The following is a 22,325-nucleotide window of genomic DNA, read 5'->3' as shown; positions in this document are numbered from 1 at the left end:
ACAGCTGACCCCAACTGACCAAAGGGATATTCCACGCCATATGACGTCATGCTCAGCATATAAAGCTGGGGGAAGAGGAAGGGAGGAACGTTCTGAGTGATGGCATTTTGTCTTCCCAAGTAACCGTTACGCGTGATGGAGCCCTGCTTTCCTGGAGATGGCTGAACACCTGCCTGCCGATGGAAAGCAGTGAATGAATTCCTTGTTTGGCTTCACTTGCGCACGCAGCTTTTGCTTTACTTATTAAACTCTCTTTATCTCCACCCACGTGTTTTCTCACTTTTACCCTTACAATTCTCTCCCCCATCCCACCAGGGAGGTGGGGCGGAGTGAGTGAGCAGCTGTGTGGTGCTTAGTTGCCGGCTGGGGTTAAACCACGACACTACTGAATATCACATGGCTAAGCATCTTTCCCACCATGACATATATTAACTAGCTTAACAGAAAACCCTCATACATTCATTGTGTCTTGCCTTCCTAAGTGAAATGGCTACAAATAAAATTCACATTTTCAGTACAGAGAAAATATTGTGATAAACTACAGCTCGTTTAAAAAGTTGTAACTGAATACTCTCCAGATGAGAGATTTTATTTGAAAACAAAAGCTGTCTTTTTAATAATCAAAGAGATTCTCATGAAGTTGGCTTAGAAGGGTTTGCTGCCTTCCTCAAGTTTGCAACAGAGCTTGTGATTTCCATGTGTGTAGGTGAGGAAACCTCTTTGTTTATTTTTTTAAAAAACAAAACTAGAGAAATTCAGCTTTTCTTCTTCATGAATACACAACAATATGGAGAAATGAGTGTCAAAGAGAAAACCCCTCTTCCAATGTTTAAGCTATGGGAGAAGTGGTAGGGGCATAATAACTGTACCTACAAAAAAAATCGGCAATGCAGTTCTGCTTCTGGGAAGGCCCACAAACTGCTGGCATGAGACCGTGGGTACTTACCAGGCAGCAGCACTAAGCATGCTCTGTTTCATTACCATACATGTACTCCTCACTCCTACCACTCTCCACATCAGAACATCTAGCAGACATGCAAGAAGACAAGTCTGCAATACACCTTGGTCCTCCTTTGGGATGTTCAGTGCTGTTACAGTGAGTATCAGCAGTGCTGAGCTGAAGGAAGAGTTTTCTTCAGCTTCAGTCTGCCCTATTTTGTACTCCAAGAAAGCATTTTCCATCCCACCCCCAGGGCTCCAAGGACTCTGATGCCCCACGGTACAGCCTGGACGCACAGCAACATGGATGCACCCCAGCTGGCAGCAGCTGCTAGCTCACATCTTTCCAGTCTTCTAGTCACGGCATCAAAAACCTTAGGACAGATTAACTGTGCTGATCCTCAGGCAGGATTCACAGTTGGTGTTGAATTCCACATTGCGCTCAGCTGGTGCCTAAGTTGCCTACTTGGAAAAGAGTTTAGGGGCATTTTCATAAGTGGCTTAATCCAATATAAGATCTGCACTGTCACTGAAAGAGGCAGTCTCACTCTCCTTCCTCCCCTCTATTTCTGACCAGAGATTCCTACCTTCTCCCACATCAGCAACATAACAGCTCTCATGCACCCATACGGTGGGTTACAAATGCATCTTTACCTTTCATAGGATCCACGTTGTGCAAGTGCCGAGGTTGTGGACATTTTCAGACATGTCTACTTTTAAGGCAGCCGCAGCCCACAAGCTGTAGTACTGACAGGATTATCAGAAATGCTCAGCACTAAAAAGCTCCCATGAATTCAGGTACAGGAATGAAGTCTTCGGATTTAGTAGGAAAGCATGATACTTGCAAAAACTGGCTGTTAGTGTAATGAAAGCTTTTTTCTTTCCCCCCTCCCCCCCCATCCTTCTATAACTGAATTAAATCAAAGGCAGCAAGCTCTGTATTCAGTCTCTTAAACATAAAGCAAGTTAAATGTTAAAAGTTCCAAAGTGCTTCATTACTGAAAATCAAATACATGGAGTCCCAGAAAGATCAAAAAAGTTACTGGTTACATTTTTGGTTGAGAAATGCTCTAAAACAGAGGGAAACAATACTACTTAATAAAACTCAATCTTTTTCCCTTACTATTCTGTCTCCTAATTCTTTCTGGCTGATGATGAAAATACCCTTTTTTTAATGAAAACAACTTCAATGGAACACAAATGTTTCTAAAAGGACATTAGCAACTTATTACTTTCTCATTATACTAATAATGAAGAAATAATTATTTCTAGGCTGTTTCCTGCCAGATGCTGTTCTAGTACTTCTAATAGGACATATCTTAAAATAACTGCTTGGTAGCAAGAAACTAAATTTTTCATCCTTACTCATGTTTTCCCTTCTCTTCTTTTTCTCTCTCTTCAAACAACTTTATTGATTCGGGCTCTTTCATAAATTCTGGCCTGCTTATATTTTTTCCTCCATTATTTGTTATTGATGTAATTCACAAATTCACCTTTGTGGACAAAAAATGACTACAGAGGGCACCTGAGGTTTGAAAAAGCATGAAAGAGCCTCTGTTTCAATGCCAGCGGAGGCAGGATGAGAATCCTCAGGCTGTGGTTTCACACCAGCTTTAACCCAGCTCAAAACATCAATCCCAGCCTCCTCACCACCTCCTTTGTACCAGCACTAAGACAGGGAGCCAGAACAAGAGAACTGATCCCACTGGCTACTAGCTAGCCAAAAGACAACAAGACAAAGTTGGTTTTGAGCTAGACAAGTAATTTCAGCCAGCTCACCGCGACCACAGGAATACTTCTCCCCACACAAAGCAAGACAGCAAGAAGGATGGTGGGAGTGCTACGTTCAGCAGTAATACAGTTTTACGGTGGAGTAATCATGGTCTTAAAAAAAAAAACCAACCAAAACAACAAAACCAAGAAAATCAACGTGCTTGTGGTCTGTCTGGTGCAGACTGCTTCAGAGGATGGCATGACAAAAGCCAGCTCCAATCCAGAAGCCTCTTAGAGCAAACGTGCCCCGAGTCCTGCCCTGCACGATATGCTTCATGAGCCCTTCAAATATGGGTTATATATTCAAGGCCAGGATTTTGCACAAGTGGATTAATTTCCACCATGAATGTGCTGCTGGTATGGATTTGCAAAGGCATGCATCTATGAAACAAAATGATATTTTCATATAATTCTACAAGAACTCTGGTTACCTGAAACTCCTCAAATCTCCACCACTGGTCTGGTGCCAGAGAATGTTGCCACAAATTAATAAAAAATGAAATGCATGTACATACAGAATCATCTATTTATGAAAAGTATGTTATTATTCATTTGATGACCTGGTACATCCTAGCAGAACAGGAGATTTTCAAGCTTGCAAATGTAAAGCAGACTGTGAAGTTACTGTTAGTAATGAGGTTAACTATCTCATACTTTGAAAGCACTTTGAAGAAATACTTGTACATGTTCTTGACTTCTGAGTCCTCCATTCTTGTGCATCTTTACTTACCATGGAGATAAGCCACCAGCACAGGATGATGAGCCAAGACAAAGCAGCACTCGACTAAATTTTGTAATGCATTGAGCTCAGAAGTCCAGCTGAGCGCTTCATACTGTCACCTGCTTCTTCTACCAACCTCCAGTTAAGTTTTTTCCAAGGATGAAAACATATTCACAAATAATGATTATTTCTTTAAATGCTTCTTTATGCCATCAGATCATCCGTAGGGTGCCATGTCAGTTAAGAGCAACGTGGATACAACATTCACAAAAACACACAGCAAATGTTGAAGGAGATCAACAACAGCAAGACCACCAGCAGGAAATAACCTAGACCTCTGTACTAGTTGAGGGTTAATTCAGTAGTACTGTATTTTTCCTTGGGATCTTTTTCTTGAAAAAAAGAGATATGAAGATAATTAAAAAATACCTACCTCACATGGTGCTTTCCATCCAGAAAAGTACTCTTTCAAAACAAGACTGCTTGCAAGTGCGTCTTAAGCCTGCCTTCCTTACAATTCCGGGAATTCATATTATTGGAATGGATACATATATATATATGTATCCAGGCTGCAATCACATTAGTATTTTTAAATGCTAACACTATGCTATTATTTAAAAAGAGCATTCAATAATTGATGGGAGTTTGGATGGTTTTCTAAAAGGGAATCTCCAAGGCTTTTTATTTTTGCTGCTGTTATTTTTATTTTAAAGAAGCCATCACGCTCTCAGTTTCTCTAGCACAAGAAAATCAAAATAGAATTGTGACCAAAAAATGTAGTGAACTGCAGTGGATAGTTACTGGTTTGCTTTGAAGTCCTTTCTAGCAGAATAATATAAAAAGCATAAGAAAGTCTACGAGATATTTGTAGAAGTTATGGACTAGAAGGCAATGCTAGTCAATTCTGAAATAAATACCTACTGCATTGTCTAATTCATGCGAAAACAAAGTACATTTTATAAATTCTACCAATTTTACAATAATAGCATTTTTCATTCCCTCCAGTGAAGAACACAGTAATAACATTAGCAAAGAGAGATCTTTTCAGAGTGCTCTGTACTTCACACTACTCTCACTTGCTTGGGATGTGGCAAAAACTTACTTTCAAAGTCTGATTTACTCAGAACACGCTGAAACTGCTCACCACACTCATATTCTCGAAGAAAGCTACATCTTGACTCTGAGGAGAGACCTACGAATGAAGACTGTACAAATTAATGCATATCAGACTCTTTCAAAATGGTGCATTTTTCCTTCCAGTAAACTTCCTGTTTAAAGTGCACTGAAGTCAATGAAAAACACATATTGATTTCAGCAAATACCTGTACAGGTCCTTATAACAATATAAATATAAGTAACTTACCTTGGAATCACACAGTCAAAGAAATATAAGGTCTTGAAAAAATAAAAAATATATTTGGGGAGAAAAGATGCTATTGTTAATTAACTGGTTTCTTTTTTCCTGGATTTTTTCCTAGTTTTTTGGAGTTTGGGAGGGGTGGTGGTTAATACTGACCTCCATAAGGCTATTTGCCCTTTGGATTTTCACTGAGTAAAAAATTTTATTTATAGAGTTTTGCTCCTCCAACTTTATGTTGTATTGCTTTATGTTTGTCAGACTATGAAGAGAAGCACCTCCTATTCTCCCCACTTCCCACTGACCTGCCGCAAACTTACTGCCGCATAGTTCTGCAGTTCTGTAATACTTCTACAACTTTGATCATCCTTGGCTTTATCCATATCATCAGTAAACATTATACTTCACCTAGGCTTCTCAACACTATAGTTGCCATTTTCCTAATCTGTTATTCAATGTTAGGATTAAATAAAACCAAGGGCAAATTTCTGTCAGCTGTCTGTATTGCAATTCGCAACAGTGCTAGCCACACAACGCCTGTCTGTTTTACTGCAGTCAAGTGCTATTGGCAAGTCCCAGGCAGGCAAAGAAAAACTCACCAAAATTTCTTTCCTCCTGAATCTTTTGGGTCAAGCGAAAGTTCTGGAGCCCAGTGCGCAAAGTCCGTGATCTACTCTGCTTTCTAAACAGATCTCTTGGAAGCTTTTGGGATGTGGGGGGAGAGTGTACTACAGCAGAAACCATGCTCCAGCTTCTCACACCGAGAGAGATTCTCTTAGGAAATCTCCTGTAGCATCTATGGGAAAGTGTCCCAGGTGGCCAATATGTGTCTCTTACGCAACCTGTGTGGTCATTCTGGCCTTCCCTCCATTTCCAATAGCACAAGGGAGATGGGAATGTTAGGCTTTGGATAAACTGGATAAATATACACTGTATGCTCTGATGTTCTCACATGGCACACAGACACTGTACTACAGCATAAGGTACACTGCGGCCAAATGACATGCAGGAGGTATGTGAGAAAGTTGAAGGAGACCCTATTCTGTGCATATTGAAAAGCTGAGTTCATTCACTTTTCTGTAGAAATACTGGTTAAATCCTATTAAATACAGTTACTTGGTTTCCCCAAATTTTTGCAAGGTCCATCCTGAATGATGAAAATTATGAGATGCCAAAGGCTACGCTTGAACACTCTGTAATCAATAACTTTTAGCTCCTGTTAACAGAAAAGCTCTAATCATGTTCCTTCTTAAATTATTTACCTCTTTCATTCAATTATCATACAGTCTACTTGCCTGATCACAGGGTACTATAGAGTGGATGACTAAACAGTTTACAAAGTCTACTTTTTTTCCCTTAAAAGACACGTGGGAGAAGAAATGTGCCACTAACATCATTTGATGGAGACGAGTCCATTTTATAGAAGGAGAAACAGACTCCAGTTCTGCTGGTGAGCTCCAAGAGCTCAGGTGACCATGGAGGGCTGGGGTCTAGGTTTGCCACCTTGCTTGGCTTTGCTATTTTCGCAATCGCAGTGAAACCTGTTAATAGTGGGCTGATAGAAATTTGACCTCGCCACAATTGACTATAAAATACACTTCAGTTCCTGTGAAGGCAATCTTCCTGAACTGAGTTTTTAACTGGTTTTCTCAAATGACTGCGTTAGTGGTTGGGGCTGCATCACTGCAATCTGTGGGAGTTTTGCTGCTGGTAACAATGTCTCCGGGGAAACAGCAGTCAGTGGAGATCTATCTCTGCTTCCTGGTAAGGTTTTTTGGCTTTCTATCCAGTTTCCTTTCCTGTTCATAGAGATAACTATCAGAAGTGTTTGGTTAGTTTTAAATCACTATGGCACTGTCAAAAAAAGATTGTTCGACAAAGCCAACAGAAAAAAAAATAAAAATAGCTCCTGTAGAGTTCATCTCACTCAAACCCATCCCTAATAAGCCATTTGGTCACTGAAATGGCACCTGCAACATTCTCCCTTAGGATTTTAGTTAGCAGTGTTGAACATTTGGGCCACTATAATTAGCATATTCCTGCTTCTGTTTGTGCTTCTGAATTACACAGCACTCAGAACCTGCCAGTATTACCGAGTATACTGCAGGCTCTTTACTGTTTCTGATCACTCTACAAGGAGATTAAATATAATGAAGAACCACTGTTGACAATAAATTCCTATTTACATTGTCCATAGGTACTTCGGAAAGCTAGTTATGGTAATTTCTTCATCTGCTGTAACACAAAAATGTAACACAGTACAATAAATTAGTCCCAGACTCATAATGAGATTTTTTTTTTTTATATCTCATTTTGAACGTAGGCATGCAAGTGTTGGAAGGTACTTCAGAAATACACCGACAGATTAAAAATAGATTTTTTTTCTGTGGTATCATTAAAAATTTCTTCCAAAATGGAAGTATGGAAATAAATATTTGGAATCTATTAATTTTTGCAATCCCTTTTTCCTCCTTATAAGTCTTTAAAATGAAACAGGAACTACAAATGAATCCAAGTAGCACATTTAGATCGATCTTGGTCAAATAGCCTGAACCAGTGTTGATCCTACTGAACAATGCACTGAAAAAGCTGATTATACAATCAGTATATGGGGATGGATGGAAGGAAGAGACAGCTGTTTCTAGTGAATCGATTAAAGCTCTGCCTGAGAGAAAACATCCTTGGTTTTCATCATAGAGGAAAGCAAAGAGTAATTTCAGTACCTTCTGGCACAAACACTAGGTTCTCAACGGAAGGCCATTGTTCTTCATACTAGAAATACTTCATACTTGAAAAATTTTATCATTTGTGCAATTATGATCAATAATTGCCAGAGGATTAGCTTTGTTTCTTCTGGCTTAACAAAATAAATAAACAATCTCTTGTATACTATCTTCTATTCTGGCAATCTGCAATAATGTGACCAGATTAGGGAAGAAACAGCTTCAGCAACTAGAGAGACATCCAAAGACGCAAACTGCTGCAGTTAGACACCTTGTATGGGTACTCCATTTCCAGTTCTGTGCTACGGCATGTGTAATGGTTTTCTAAGGAGTGTTGTAATCTCAGACTTCTTCTAGATGTAAAAGACAAAAAGAAAAGGACCATACCTGGCCTTTTGAGAGCATCACTTAAATAAAAAAAGACTGAGGTAACTGTTTATATCACTACATCATAATAAAGTCATGTAAGACATTCCCACATCCTGTGCATTCTATCATCAACAGTCCAATGCTATACATGAAATAGCAGCCTGGGATCCGCACTACATGCTGTAGCGTGCATCCCTTGCAGTCTCCCAGGTCCCATAAGTTAAAGGTCAGATTCTCAGCCATGAACTGGCTAAAAGGTTTGGAGAGACAGAAAAAGGCACAGAGACACAGTCATAGTTTTTCACCATTATGGGGTCTTTTACTCTGATTCTTGTCCCAACATAGACTAGGGTGGTCTCATGCATGTCCTCAATTATCCCAGCTGCTTGTGGTCTCCATCAGTCACTTGATCATCACCTGGGCACAGAACCAGTCAACACCTGATCTGCCCCCCCAGCATAAAACTTTGACAATAGGCTACCAATCTGCTATTCCAATCGTCTGAAGCTAAAGATTAGTTCAGACCCTTTAAAGGCACAGCCAGATCACAGCTGAGAATTTGGCCTTTGATTTTTACTTGTCACCTGCACAGAAATGCTAACCATTTGCCTAGCCAGATGGATCTGTACAAACATTTTCAGATTTATTGCCAACATATCTTCCACCCGTTCTGGTGAAAAGAATGTTTCCGATCAAGATTTCTATCGGGTTTAAACTATTCAATTATTTAATAAAGTTGCCTGCTTGCATATTGCAATTTGAGCTGCTAAGAAAAGCACCTATCTATGCCATAGTTCAAGAGAAACAAACGGATCATAAACTTTTTTTCCCCAGGCTCCACCTAGAAACTTTCTTTTCTTATTTACGTCACAGCATTCCTTCACAAAAAGGTGTCTCTCATTCCCTCAAAGATGTGCCATAGCCACGCTCATCAAAGTGCAGGAAAACTGGTTTTGCTTAATTTTGAAGCCACTTTTAAAACTGTGTTGAAAATTTAACTTGACTCAAACATTATATAAGGGGGGAAATACATGTTCAAAGGAAATCAGAGAAGTGTGACTGAAAAATATGGAAAAAATAAGAATAAAAAAACCCCAAACCCCAAAGCATCCAAAGAAAGAACAAAGAATTCAAATAAAAAGTTGAACGTTGTGGGCCTGGTCCTCATCTACCACAACAGATGTAATTTAGGAATAAATCCACTCAAGCTGGTCAGCAAGGGCAAAGAAGAATCACACACTTAAGATCACCTTACCAAACAAAAAACTCCAATTTTGAGAATTAAATCAGATTTCGGATTTTACAAGGTTCACTCGTTCTTATTTTGGAGTGAGAATTTCCCAGGTTGCAACACAAAATAATGCTTAGTAAAAATATACGGAGCTCTACGACTCCTTTGCATAACTTTTCTGGAGTCTCCCAGGCTGGACTCTCTTTTCTTTTTCCACTGTTCATTTTCTTCCCCCCATTCTGCCAATTTTAATCTAGCAGGGAAAGTCCTTTTCTAGCAAGCACTGTCAAAATATTCAGGACATGGACCTTGCACTCTGAGAATGCAATGCTGTGTCCGGACAGCAGTGCTGGGTGCCTCAGGGATTTGTAATAATCAACATGCGTATTCCTAGCAGTCAAGATGTGTTCCACTGCACAGCTGTGCACCTCTGCCTTTGATTTGTTTGGGGTGCATGTTCCTCCCAAAGGCAAGTTCTGTGTAGCCAGAGTAGTCTGCCTGAAGAGAGTGACGGTTCACTGCTAGCTGAAGGGAGGAAGACAAATCTGTTACCCGTTACTCTGGTAGGAGTTAACTGATTATCCCCAATAACTCCAGCCTTTACAATGGGAAAGTAGCACACAGCTTTTATAAATAAGAATTATTGACCTTTTTAAATAGTTTCAAAAGAAGAAACTCTGCATCAAATGTGAGTATAATTTAGGAACTACTACATAGCAGCAAAACTACATTAGACTTTCTGATTTTTCCATGGTATCCTTGGATAGATACACCACCCAGTAGACCATGTTAAATGCTCCGAAGGTAACAGGAAATAAAATGCGTGCATATTTGTCTATCTTACTCGTGCCAGAGTGGGAGGCGGGGGGAGCAGGTGGTGTGACAGCAGATGGCTTTGCAGATGCTCCTAATGTATTAGGTGTGGTGGTCTGAATCTGCTCCAGTCTAGATCCAAGCAAGTGCTGAATGGAAGGGGATCCAGCTGTGGCATGCTGGGATACAAATCCAGTTAAAATTGGGGTAGAAGGAGGAGCTGGAGGGGTAGCTCTTGCAGAAGATAATGTCTCTGATGCATTGATGCGTGTGAAAGGGTTGGGACTTGATGCAGAAAGGGAGTGGGATGTAATGTCAGAAGACCCCTGAGCTACAGAGGGAGGCTGGATGGAGCTGTGCCTTGTGTCAATTCGGCTCCCACCATCAGCTTCGGATTGTACTGTGGCATTGGTTCTTTTCCTCACATTTGAATTGGCATCTGTACTCTGCAAAGTTAAAAAAAAATACTAAGTATTTATTTTAAGAACGACTAAACAGAAGCAATGGAAACTTTATAACCAAGCACTATCAGAATAATACTCACAAATATAACCAGTAGCTTGATCCTGAAGCACAAAGATACCGCATGCTCATGATAATAGATTTAATAGCATATAAAGTGATAAACAAGAGTTCCTTTTACCTGTGGCTGGAATACCAGGGTGAACACATCTGATGCATCACACTCCATGTGATGTGGTACCTATGTAAACTTAATACCACAAGGCTAAGGATTCTTGGGTTAGCGTTGGGGTTTTTTTCCAGGCTCATGCTCAAAACAAAATTCTCTGATGTTTACTTATTTCTCCGATGATATGAAAACATCCTAGACACAACTTACCTGCCATGATGGTTTACTTCTGTTTTATATCTCCAGAAAAGTAACTACCATATATTAGGAACTCTAGTCTGTCTTCTATAGTAGATGCTATTAAAATGCAAGTATTTACCAAACCAAGTTACCACATTGCTGCTCTTTCAGAAATAAAGGCAGTGCTTTTCCACATCAACCACAGGCAATAAATTCTCCAGATGCAATTGAACCAGTGAATAAATCAGTCTTTCATCAACTACTCCTTTCCATTAATTAACTAAGAAAAGTCGTGAATTCTCCATCACTTGAAGTCTTCAGGCAAGTCTGGTTGTCTTTCTGAAAGATATACTTAAGCCAAATAGTACTTATTAGGCTGGATGAGAAACTGAAATATAAATAAGGAAGTACAGATGGGAAATCCAGCAGAGTTTAATATTTTACTGACTTCTGGGAGTGGGACTCAGGCTCTGCCTTTCTTCTCTGCATTTAAAAGGAAGCCTAACATCTCCTGAACCTCCTTCTGGAAGGGCACCTGAAGAACAGACTTTTGAACTTTCAGCCCTGCACCTAAAATATAATATAAAACATATATTTTAGATATAATATGTGAATATATTTTGCGCAAAGGCTCACTGCTTTCCAAAAGACAAAGATTTATTGGCAGATAGGGTACATATACTCAACAGCAGCAATACAGGTCTAAATACAGGCAGGATATATAACAATCACTTGTTACATATCAAAAATCACGTTTTGCACCTCTCTGATGATACGGTTCCCAAGCATTGCCCTGCATGACACCTGCTGTGCCTTTGGCTCCCCTTCCTTTCCCCCCTACCAGAGAACACTGCCAAAGCTCACAGCACAAGAAAAAGGGAGAGAAAGTGGGCAGCATTCTCTCCTCCCTCCTTCATCCAACAGCAATTCTCTCCAGCTAAGTGCCAGAGCAGTAATGGAGAACAACTCAGGTGTCATTCAAGGTACTAGTACCTTGAGTAATGAGAAGAGTGAAAACCATGTCTGCTGCATTGGTTGGGCTTAGCTGTTTTGCTCAAAGAAACAGAGAAATGGGAGCTGAAAAAGAAATCTGAAAAAGCAATTACAAAAAAAAAAAAAAAATTCAAATCACTTGACATCTCCAGTACTTCCACCATGGCCAGAATGCTGGTCCCAAATCCTGTTAATTGCAGTACAAATCAGTCACTAGCAATACTGCTGACTTGAATTTATCTGAAGCTGTCACAGATATATGCCAGCTCATGGCTGATGTATTTGCCAGCTCATGGTTGATATATCAAAGAATCCCTCTTAGGTCTCACAGTTTTCCTTCCTGCACAGAAGCGTGTCAATCCCTTTTATTTATTTTTCTGCATCTGCAATCCAAAGCAGAGGACTGGAATAAACACCAGAGGAAACTGGTATTTCCTGAAAGAAACACCAATTGCACTGTTTGAAAGGGAAGTCTGAGTCACGCTTTGGGAAGTGCAGAAGTACACACAGGTGTGCAATTTGGATACTTTCACACTGGGTTGTCAATGACCCTGGAATAGTAAAGCAGCTTTCAAGACTGCTAAATTGAAATTATAAAATACAATCAGGACAGGAGTGCATTTACTAGAGACTTGGTAATACCTGACAGAGTATTGCATGTTACTTGAAGGCTTGCAAAGCTAAGCAGATGCAAGTCATCGATGTTCACTGTCCCAAAAAATAGCTCTGTGCTACGAAGAAGCTGGGACTAGAGTCATTGAGAGGAGGCGAGTTTTACCTTCTACATGCAGATCCTCAGACAACCTGGCTTTCCTCAAGTAAGATTCTCCCACAGCTCTCAAGCAGTGCCTGGGGAGCAAAAGCCCCATGGGCTGGGACAGGGGTTGCAAAATAGATCTGCACTGGAACTGAGACGTGTCACACTTCCCTCCTGCTCTCTGCCTACATTAGACCAGTAGCTTAGAGGTAGTGCTGTTGGAGAATAGAAATACCACATCTTCAGTCACTCCAAGCACAACCATAAAAGAAGGGTCCCAAGAGTAGTACAGAGAATTAAGTGCAATTCACAGAGGCACCACTTAACGCTCCTGCTCACTTGTACTGTCACCTGTTTTCAAGGGCCACCTCAGTATCCTTCCTTCTGTGCATCATCAACCACAGACACTGGTAAGACAGACAGGTAACATCCAGGCTCCTTCTCACATTCCAGCCATCTCTATTTCTTTTGTGGGAACTTGTTTCCATCGGTGTTTGCATAATACCTCCCCCCACTTCGGCTGTCATCTATGTAAGCAAATAAGACCTGTTGCTATTTAATCCACTACTCATATCCCATTACAGCGTTTATGATCTAATAATCAACCTGATCTAGTTGAAGATGTCCCTGCCCACGGCAGGGGGGGTGGACTAGATGACCTTTAGAGGTCCCTTCCAACCCAAACTATTCTATGATTCTGTGATTCCAGAATAAAATTATCTATACTATTTCAGATGGTCAATACGTGTAACTGTTTAAAAGTCTACTGGGCATTCTCTTTCTCGCCACTGATACACAAAACTTCCAATATTTCAGGAACCTTAAGTTTAGAGAGAAACCCAGTTTCCTCAAAAGTATTACAATGTACACATAAAGCCCAAACAGATAATATCGTAAGATATCACAATACAGCACTGCATAAGAAGCCCCAAAAATATGGATACATTTTTTGTTAATTCTCTGGAAACGACCTTCCAAGCGCTCAGAGCATGGAAATTAAAAATGCTATTTCTAAGATGCTCCACAGACAACGTATCACTGAAAACTGGTTGTCCTTGCATAATGTCATCGTAATAGTTTGGATTTGTGTTCTTGAATTGAACCTTGTCCTTGAAACATACTGAAACAAGCATATTCCACGGAGAGAGATGTTACATTACACACGGAAAGGCAGGGGCTTTGACCACTGCTGGAGCAGTCTGTTAACCATTAATACGCACTCTAACAGTGCTGGGAGCAACTTAAATATTGGAGATGATAGAAAATCTCCTGGGTCAGTGCTTAGCTCCAATACCTTATGCACCCCAGAAGCCCTAAGGGGAACACACTCCAACTCCTGTCCCCAGTAGGTTTTGCAGAATCAGCGTGCACCAGCAAAACAAGAGGCAGGCAGCCTGCCTCACTGCTCCCTTTTTTAACAGGACAGCTGTATCACTCACGCTGTGAGTGGCGAGCACCCAGCTCCGTGCCTTGTCAAAGCTGAGCAGAATGCACACTCATCGCCAGGGTGGCCTCACCAGCACATTGCCCACCACCTCCCCTCAAATATCCTTTTTTTGCACTTGCCTTACTCAAGACTATATCATGACAATAGCTCATTCTCCTCCTTCAAAGCACTCAGGTGTGTCTCCTTTTTGGTTTCTCCAGTTGAAAAGCTTCTAGCAAAAATTCTTGTTATTGGTTGTATACATATGATCCCTCTATATTCCTCTATTTAATGTTATAAAGATAATTCATTTCTTCCTACATTAGCCTATTCCTCCTCTGTACTGATGCCATCTCACAACTCTACATCACCTGAAGATTAATGCCAAGGTCACTAATAAAAATATTAAACAAGGCTGATTCCACAGCCAAGCCTTAACAAACCAAATTCTGTTGACATCAGCAGAAGTCAGGTTAATCATTATATTGCAAAACACAGTAAAATGTTTCATTCAGTTTGTACTAAGCAAAACATTCCAGCTATGGTGCATACCCCTAGTAAAAGGATATTGTGATAATGACAACCTGATCAACAAAATTATATACATACGTAAAGCACTTGCTGCCTGCCAAAATTATTTTACTTCATCTTTTTAAAAATAACAGCAAGAAACACAAACCTACTGCCTATTGGTAGCTTTTAGTTTGGAGGCATGAAAACAAGAAATAAAATATGAAAATCAAATGGAAACCAAATTAAATGCAACGCAAGAAATGAAAGTATTATCCAAGTAAAGGCTCCTTTCTGAGGGCAAGTCAGGAAACCACTCAATTATCCTGAGCCAACAGAGAGCTGCTGTGCTACTCCAGATGGGGCTCCACAGGAAACACTGAGTCCACATTTTTTATATTCTCACTCTACATTGAGAAAGGATCTGATTTTCTGGAGGCGTTTCAGTGAGATTTTGGGGAGACATTTAAAATGGTATAGCTCAGGAATGCAGAATGGGAGCCTGGAAGCTACCATACAAGGCAGTGTATTACAGCATGCAATGCCAGCCTTAATACATTTGATAAAGATTGCCCTTCTATAAACACAACAACTTGCTGCTTACGTAAACATCACCTCACCCTTCTTTTGAAATAGCCTATCATTCTGACTTGGTCCAACAAACTCCACACTTCACAACCACCACCAAACCAGAAGTTTTTAAGTACTTTGCTTTGCTGTATGCTCCTTCAAGAGGAAACCTTCTTGCTATTGATCCTGTCAGAAGAATTCAGCCTCTGAACCTTAACTGGCAGAAACACTGAATGGAAGTTCCAAAATCCTGGGCAATCTCAGAGCACAATTCCTGTCCATACATAGACAAAGTTCTCAAGAGCTCTGATAATAATCTAAGAATATATATTTTTGTTATAATTGTAGGACATCTTCATTGGATAAAGCTCTGTGGTTGGCTGGGATATGTTAACGCCAAGAATCTACAGCACTGATCTCCTATTCGATTTTTAACAGACGAGATTGGCAACAGTGGAAACTAAGTTTCAGCCTCCATGGGACTTCAAACATTTATCACCAGGACTTTGATTTAGGGACACTAAAAGGTACAACATGCCAGAGGTAGACAGGTGACTGCACTAACAAAGCCAAGGAATTGACTAAACATAGGGAAGTGCGAACTCCAGTCTTTTTCAGAAGAGATTGATAATCACTCCTTCTTTCTATCTATTAGTCCATACAACTAAAAAAAAAAAAGCAAAAAAAAAAACCACCTCAGTGCAAGAGATTTAGAAAGATCCCATCCTATGCATTAGCATACCTTACTGGGGAGGCAGGGGGCCATAGGATAGGACAGGAGGTTCAAATACTGTCAGAGAGGGAAATAATTGAATCTGTTCACATCTCACATCTCCTGGAGAAGTGTTCCAGTTATTAAGCCTGGGACACACCTCTGCCTCCCTATTTGTTGAAAACAGCTGGAGCATGCTAGTTGTAAACAGCAGTTCCTGAAAGCCAAGCTTACACATCCGAAGCGCCCTCCCTACCCCCGTGGTGCTCCATCTGGCTGGGATTCAGCATTCTGGATTTGAGGTTTCAGCATCAATCCCTTAGAGACCTGGGTCTCCTCAGGTACCAGGTGCGTATGCAGGACTGAGATCCCACCAGGTCTGTAGATTACGTGCTACAACATCCAAGTTCTTTAGGTAATTTGTGTACTAAAACTCAAGAAACAAGCAAAAATCTCACTGCAGTTTACAACCAAGAGGTGCAGTCAGATGATTTACAGCTCAGAGCAGAGCATGTCAGATCTTTGCAAAGATGTAGCCTTCTGAGATATCAGTGCAAAAGCATGTCACAGAAGTGACTGGTAATTCCTAGCACTTCAGCTAAGAACTGTTTTAGTTCTGGGGTTTGGTTGTTCTGCCCACCCTGAATAATAAGAATAGGCACATATTCTAATTGGTGGACTTAGTAGTGTTAGGTTGGACTCGATCTTAAGGGTCTTTTCCAACTTAAATGATTCTATGATTCTAATTTACGTGAGGTGATAATAGACTTCCACCAAATTTGGTACTAAACCCATTAAAAAGGCACCAGATCTGGAATAAAATAATCTAAACCCTCTATTCCATAGAGGACAGCTGTGTTCCCTGTAGCTTGAGAGTCAACTAATGACTCACCAAGTTAAATTTATTTGAGAAGATGGAAACTGTTTTATCATGATCAATAAAACAGCATGCAGTATGCAAAAAGCTTTTGAAATACTTACTGTATTAAAAAGCATAGAGATCTTGCTTTAATTTTAAGCATCACATGCTATTTTGCAGTGGTTTTATCTTTGAAAGAACTGAAGTGGGGAAAGATACATTCAGTACAAATTCTTCCTGTGTAAAAAGTCCTGATGTAAGATGCCCTTTTGCTAGTCCCAGAGCAGAAACTCTATTTTATTTGGCATGAAGATAGGATAACTAAAGCAACCTCCTTGCAGGCATGTGTAAAATGTGCTAATTAATGCTGTATCCTTTCCTTGACAAGTGGATTCACATGCAATTGACCATGAATAATACAATGAACGCCACCGTTAGCACACTTCAGGATAAATCTATACAATTTATTGTTAAATACTGTGGTGGATTTGTGGAGCAAGTTTGGTAGTCAGCTTCTATGACAGAATGTATAAAACAAAAAAAAACCCAACAAATCTATCGCAAAAAATCAATTCTCACATCATTTGCTTTTCCATTTAAGCTCAACTTTGATGGATACTGCTATTTACTACCACACTAAAATGATGCACAAATATGAGTCAATCTAAACTCTTCAATATTTAACAAGGTTTGCACACTATAAACAGCTGCTCACATAATGTGGAAATTCTGAAACTTTCTCTAAGCCTACATAAGCCTTGACTTGAGCCAAAAAAATAAACTACTGGATTGTTTTGTATGTATTACCAGTTTTTGACAAGCAAGCCAATTTTGCACTTCAATGAAGTCAAGATTGCAAATTTAGCATGAACTGAAGTAGCGTGCAGCAGCTGAGCTGAGATTCATGGGAAGGGGATCATCAGCACAGCAATATACAATACTGAACTGACAAACTTAGTCATCTTGTTACAGAACAAAGAGAGCTGGTAACAACCACAGTGTGTATTCCCTATGATAAGGCCAACCTAGAATCTGTAAAACAAACAAGAACATTATTTTAAAGTCGCATGCCAAGTCCTGGGGAGAATGCAGCAATGATAAAAGTGATTACCAGGGCATCAGGCAACTTTATCCTTAGGACTGTATTTAAGAACGTTAAGCCCCGAGAACACTGCAAGCTGTGAGAAATTCTTGTGTTGGTACAGCACTGTACGGAGTTAGCTCCTTCATGTACGTCAAGAGCATCTTCCTATAGCCTGTTAGTGCTCTACACAGCAGCTTCAACTCAGTCTCTGCAATTTTAAATTGCTTCATCCTTTGTATGATGGATACATTCTATCGGGATTTAAATCCAAAGTAAGCAGTTCCTACTGCCTGAGCTAACAGAGAACCAGGAGTACTACACATTAAAACTAGGGTTATGCATTTGCAATGTAATTCAGAGCTATTCTTCTAATCTGCCTCAGCACTCCTTGGAAAATAGTTCAGCAGTCCTGGGGTTGGATATATAGACACTTCAGAAGACCTGCGTCAGCCTCATCCTACGACAGACCTTCACAGTCACATTGTGCAAGGTCCCAGGGCTGCTTTTGCACCGTTTGTTTACTGAAATAGAGAGTTCATTGCTGCAGGCCAATGCGTTTTCTAGATAATTCAGAGCTATTCTTCTAATCTGCCTCAGCACTCCTTGGAAAATAGTTCAGCAGTCCTGGGGTTGGATATATAGACACTTCAGAAGACCTGCGTCAGCCTCATCCTACGACAGACCTTCACAGTCACATTTCGCACCGTTTGTTTACTGAAACAGAGAGTTCATTGCTGCAGGCCAATGCATTTTCTAGATCCTTAGCAGATCTTTCACACAGGATTTCACTAAAGTGGTATCTCTCTCTGGGACAGAGGCAGTACAATATTTAAAGCAGTAGCTTCTACTTTCTCAGGGATAAATTCACAGCAGAATTTACAAGTCACAACACCACCATCTGGTACCAGTCCTAGGGGGAGAGAGCTAACGCTTCGACATCCAGCAAGTAGCTGTCAAAGCTGGAGAGAAATGCCCTGGGTAGGATCAGAGCCTAGATTACCTGCCTTTGCAGAAGCAGCCATCCAACTCTACCCAGCGCTCTCAGCTCTGAGCTCTTTCCTGAAGCTAGGCAGCAAAGTCACACTGAAAAGACACACACAAAAAGACTTTGTCCCTCTCTATAGTAACCCAGAGACCAGGATGGGAACCTAGGTTTGGTGATAGGAGACCTCTGCTCAAATCTGCCCTGACTGTCACAGGAATATCAACACAGGCTTCCCACATCTCAAGCGCTTCGCCACCAGGCCACTGGATATTCTAGGACAAATGGTCCTCCTTCCTTGTTACAGATGTTGCATTCTGCACACTGCAATCTCACCCTCCAGTTGCAGTGCATGCACAGACGAGCTGGCTCCAGAATCAATTGCTCTCCTTCACCCTGGCCCCATATAAATTATTTAACATAACAAGAGCAGCTTCAATAGGAACTTAACATCCTGTGAACTGCCTAGCAGTCTGGTTACTAATACAATTCTCCAAGACAGAAGGGGCAGGACTCAAGCCTGCTCAGACTCCCACGTACGGTTTGTGGGAGGCTGTATCTAACAGCATACTGGCCATTCAGGTGAAACGGAGTAGGTATTTTTCCACCTAAGATGCATGGCAAACACTTTGGAAGCTGCAAGTCAGTACTGTACATGCCTACCCAGGGAAGTTTAGTAATTAAGCCTTTTAGGTGCCTAATCACCATTTTGGATACTTAATCTCCGTAAGTTAAAAACAAAACAAAACAAAAGGCAACACAACACACCCTGAAAAGGGTACCACAATCAAAGCAGTTTTAAAACTGCATGGAAGAATTTTAATTGTTTATTGGAATAATCAAGCATATAACAAAGAGGTGTTACTATAATGAAATGAAAAGTGAACAGTAAATAAACATCTTTATGCCTCATTGTTAATTTTACAAGACTAAAATTAGAGCCTTCTATGACAGCACTATTAAACCTTCAGCAAGACACAGGTAAATTAATATATAGGAAGGTCAGTGATGTGCTGTATGAAAGCATAGGTTTCCCAAATTGGGAGATCTCAATTAATTCCAACAAAAACTCATACAAAAATTGGAAGGCTTAAAGCAACCAAAAGTCTGGCATTACTTACTGTTTAGCTGCAATGTGAAAATTGTTTGTGTGGTAATTTAGCAATATTTTCCTATTAAATTCTATCATAGTGGTTTTTATCCTTACCATTCCTTCCTAAGGAAACAGTCTGTTCTGTGAGGACATTATACAGTCTGCCAAATTCACACCATTTGACATTTACCAGGGAAGTAGCATGTTGCCATCAGTGTAAATAATGCTGCTTGTCCCAAATCCCACTGAGTCACCATATTGCCATGCTGCTAGCAAATGCACAACTTGGAGGAGAAATCTACCATGTTTTACTATTATGTTGTAAAGCCAGTCAATCAAAATTTTACTGGAATAGTACTAGAGATTTTGTTTTGTCTTACAGAGCCCTGGAATATGACCAAGTAAAAGCTCCACCTGCCACAAAATACAATGAATTCTAGTCCATAGGTTTAGGAGTGCGAAGAGCAATGTAGATTATTTGGGGAGAAAAAGTGAGGGGAGATAAGCTCTAAGAGCCAGGGCGCCATCCATACTGCTCATTTTGTGATCTGAATTTCGTGATGGGAGGGGAGGAGAGGTAAGAGCAGCACTCCATCTTATGTTCCACATGCCTAAAAGTGCATGAGGTGGAAGAAAAGTGAATTCAAGGTTATGGAGATACATAAATTAGAAAAAGCTTTTTTCAAAAAAACGGATGTGAAATTTATGTCAAATAAACCCATCCACCTGTGTGGTGCTTAAGAGCCATATACCTGTATACATATATGTATGTATGCATGTATATGGTTCTTAAGTACTGGTGTGTACAATTCTTAAAGATTTCATTTGTATCATGACAAAAATAAAAGAACTGAAAACATAACTACAGGGAGGGGTAAATAAATCTATTAGGATAGGTTGTGTGCTAACCAACTGTGGAGGTGCCCTGTATAACATCGATGAAAGGAAGAAGAACAGCTGATGAGGGACCAAAGACCACCATTATTTTCTGTATCTTTCAATTTTCGGTGACCTTAAAGCTGTAGTTAAATTTGCTTCAGTAGTTTGCTTAAAATGCCTTGAACACTCATTGCCTCATAGATTTTCCCAAGCCTCTCAACATTTATTTCTTCTGACTCCAATTTTCCCAGCATAAAAATGAAGCCAGCTAGAAACCTCACACACAGCTGTGAAACTCAATTGCAATTTGTGTCATTGGACTCACCAGTATTGAAAAATCTTTGTGGAGAGGAAACAAAACTGAAATTTAAATATAAATACAGAAAAAGGTTTAAGCAGAAAATATGAAGAGCCGTGTGTTCAAAGGCATCATTTCATAATAATCATCACAGGGAAAATTATAAACTCCCTGACAATTTGCATTATAAGGGATGCTGAACAATCTGAAAATCTTACTCCTGTCTCCATACAGGTTTATTCTGACTTAGTGTTTCTGAAATGCCACCACATTTTTTTTGAGTACTTAATGTTTGCCCATACAAAAAAAAAGAAAAAAAAAAAAGGAAGGAAATTGCAATTAGATCAATACAAGACCTTGCTTAATGCCTGCAACTGACATTAGTAATAAAAGTTATTTTCATGCTAAACAGGACTGTACTGCTTATTCTAATGACGAAACCATAAGGAGTGTGTCTTTTCAGCAGATCAGCACGATGACAGAGAAGGGCACTTAAGAGTATTTTGAAAATTAAAAACAATGGTTATACTACACCCCACTTGAAAGATCGACATTACTGAGCTATGCTTTGGTTTCCAAAATAAAAGCCCTATCCTAATGCCATTTAAATTAAGTCTTCCAGTAACTACAGTAAACACTATCAGGTATTTGAGCATCAGCTGAAAAACAGCAGAGCACATCCCTCATATTCCCTTGCCTACTATTGTGGTAGTTCATTATCATACTCATAGAAAATGGAAGAGTGAGCAATTACCACATCTCCTAGTAAGGTTTAGGGAGATAGCACTCCAACAGGATTTCTTGTTTAGTTATAAATCAGGTGTTGAAACTAAACTCCTCCTTTTTGTGCATATTTCAAAAAAAATAAAGAACACAAACAAAAAGCACTTCCACTACCAATAAGAAAAAACTCATTCCCAAACTTTGAATTCCAACAATTTTGTTCATTTTATCAACACCCAGCCTTTTTTTTTTTACATCACAGGTAAGTGATACATTGCACACTTCCAGTAATTACTCTGCTCACTTCACAGTAGACAAATGTTTCTACTTCCAGTGTAAATTCATTCCACAACTCAACCATGTTAAAGATAGAGCAATATCAGGTTCTTGGAAAGAGACCAAATTTTTTAATATAATACTTTCATTTGTGCTATTTAGAAAGACATACTATGTGAAATATTGAGAAAACCACTTTAAATTGTACACTCCACATTTATGCAAACAATCATATTGTTTGAGCACATATTTAGCTTTATACATCGCGAGTAGTGCCAGTTGCTGGGTAGGACTATCTAAGTCTACCGAACCAAGTAAAAAACAAAAACCAAAGACAAACAACAACAAAAACCAAACAAAACCAAACAAGCAAACAAACAAAAAAAAAAAGGGAAAAAAACCACAAAACATCGTACCTGAGCATCA

At 39.8% G+C, this 22,325-nt stretch overlaps 1 protein-coding gene across 1 annotated transcript in view; it reads right to left on the bottom strand.

Annotated features, from left to right (window-relative positions):
- Nucleotides 1-9,838: 9,838 nt before the first annotated feature.
- Nucleotides 9,839-22,325, bottom strand: part of GABRA4 (gamma-aminobutyric acid (GABA) A receptor, alpha 4) — a 28,981-nt gene continuing 16,494 nt past the window's right edge. Inside the window, exon 8 of the mRNA XM_009335226.1 lies at nt 9,839-10,372. Coding sequence (XP_009333501.1) covers nt 9,839-10,372 — 534 coding nt within the window. The remainder of the gene's footprint in view (nt 10,373-22,325) is intronic.

This window comes from Pygoscelis adeliae, unplaced genomic scaffold (assembly GCF_000699105.1).
Source record: "Pygoscelis adeliae isolate BGI_AS28 unplaced genomic scaffold, ASM69910v1 Scaffold21, whole genome shotgun sequence".
Taxonomy (NCBI): Eukaryota; Metazoa; Chordata; class Aves; order Sphenisciformes; family Spheniscidae; genus Pygoscelis; species Pygoscelis adeliae.
This window is presented reverse-complemented; position numbering and strand designations above follow the sequence as displayed.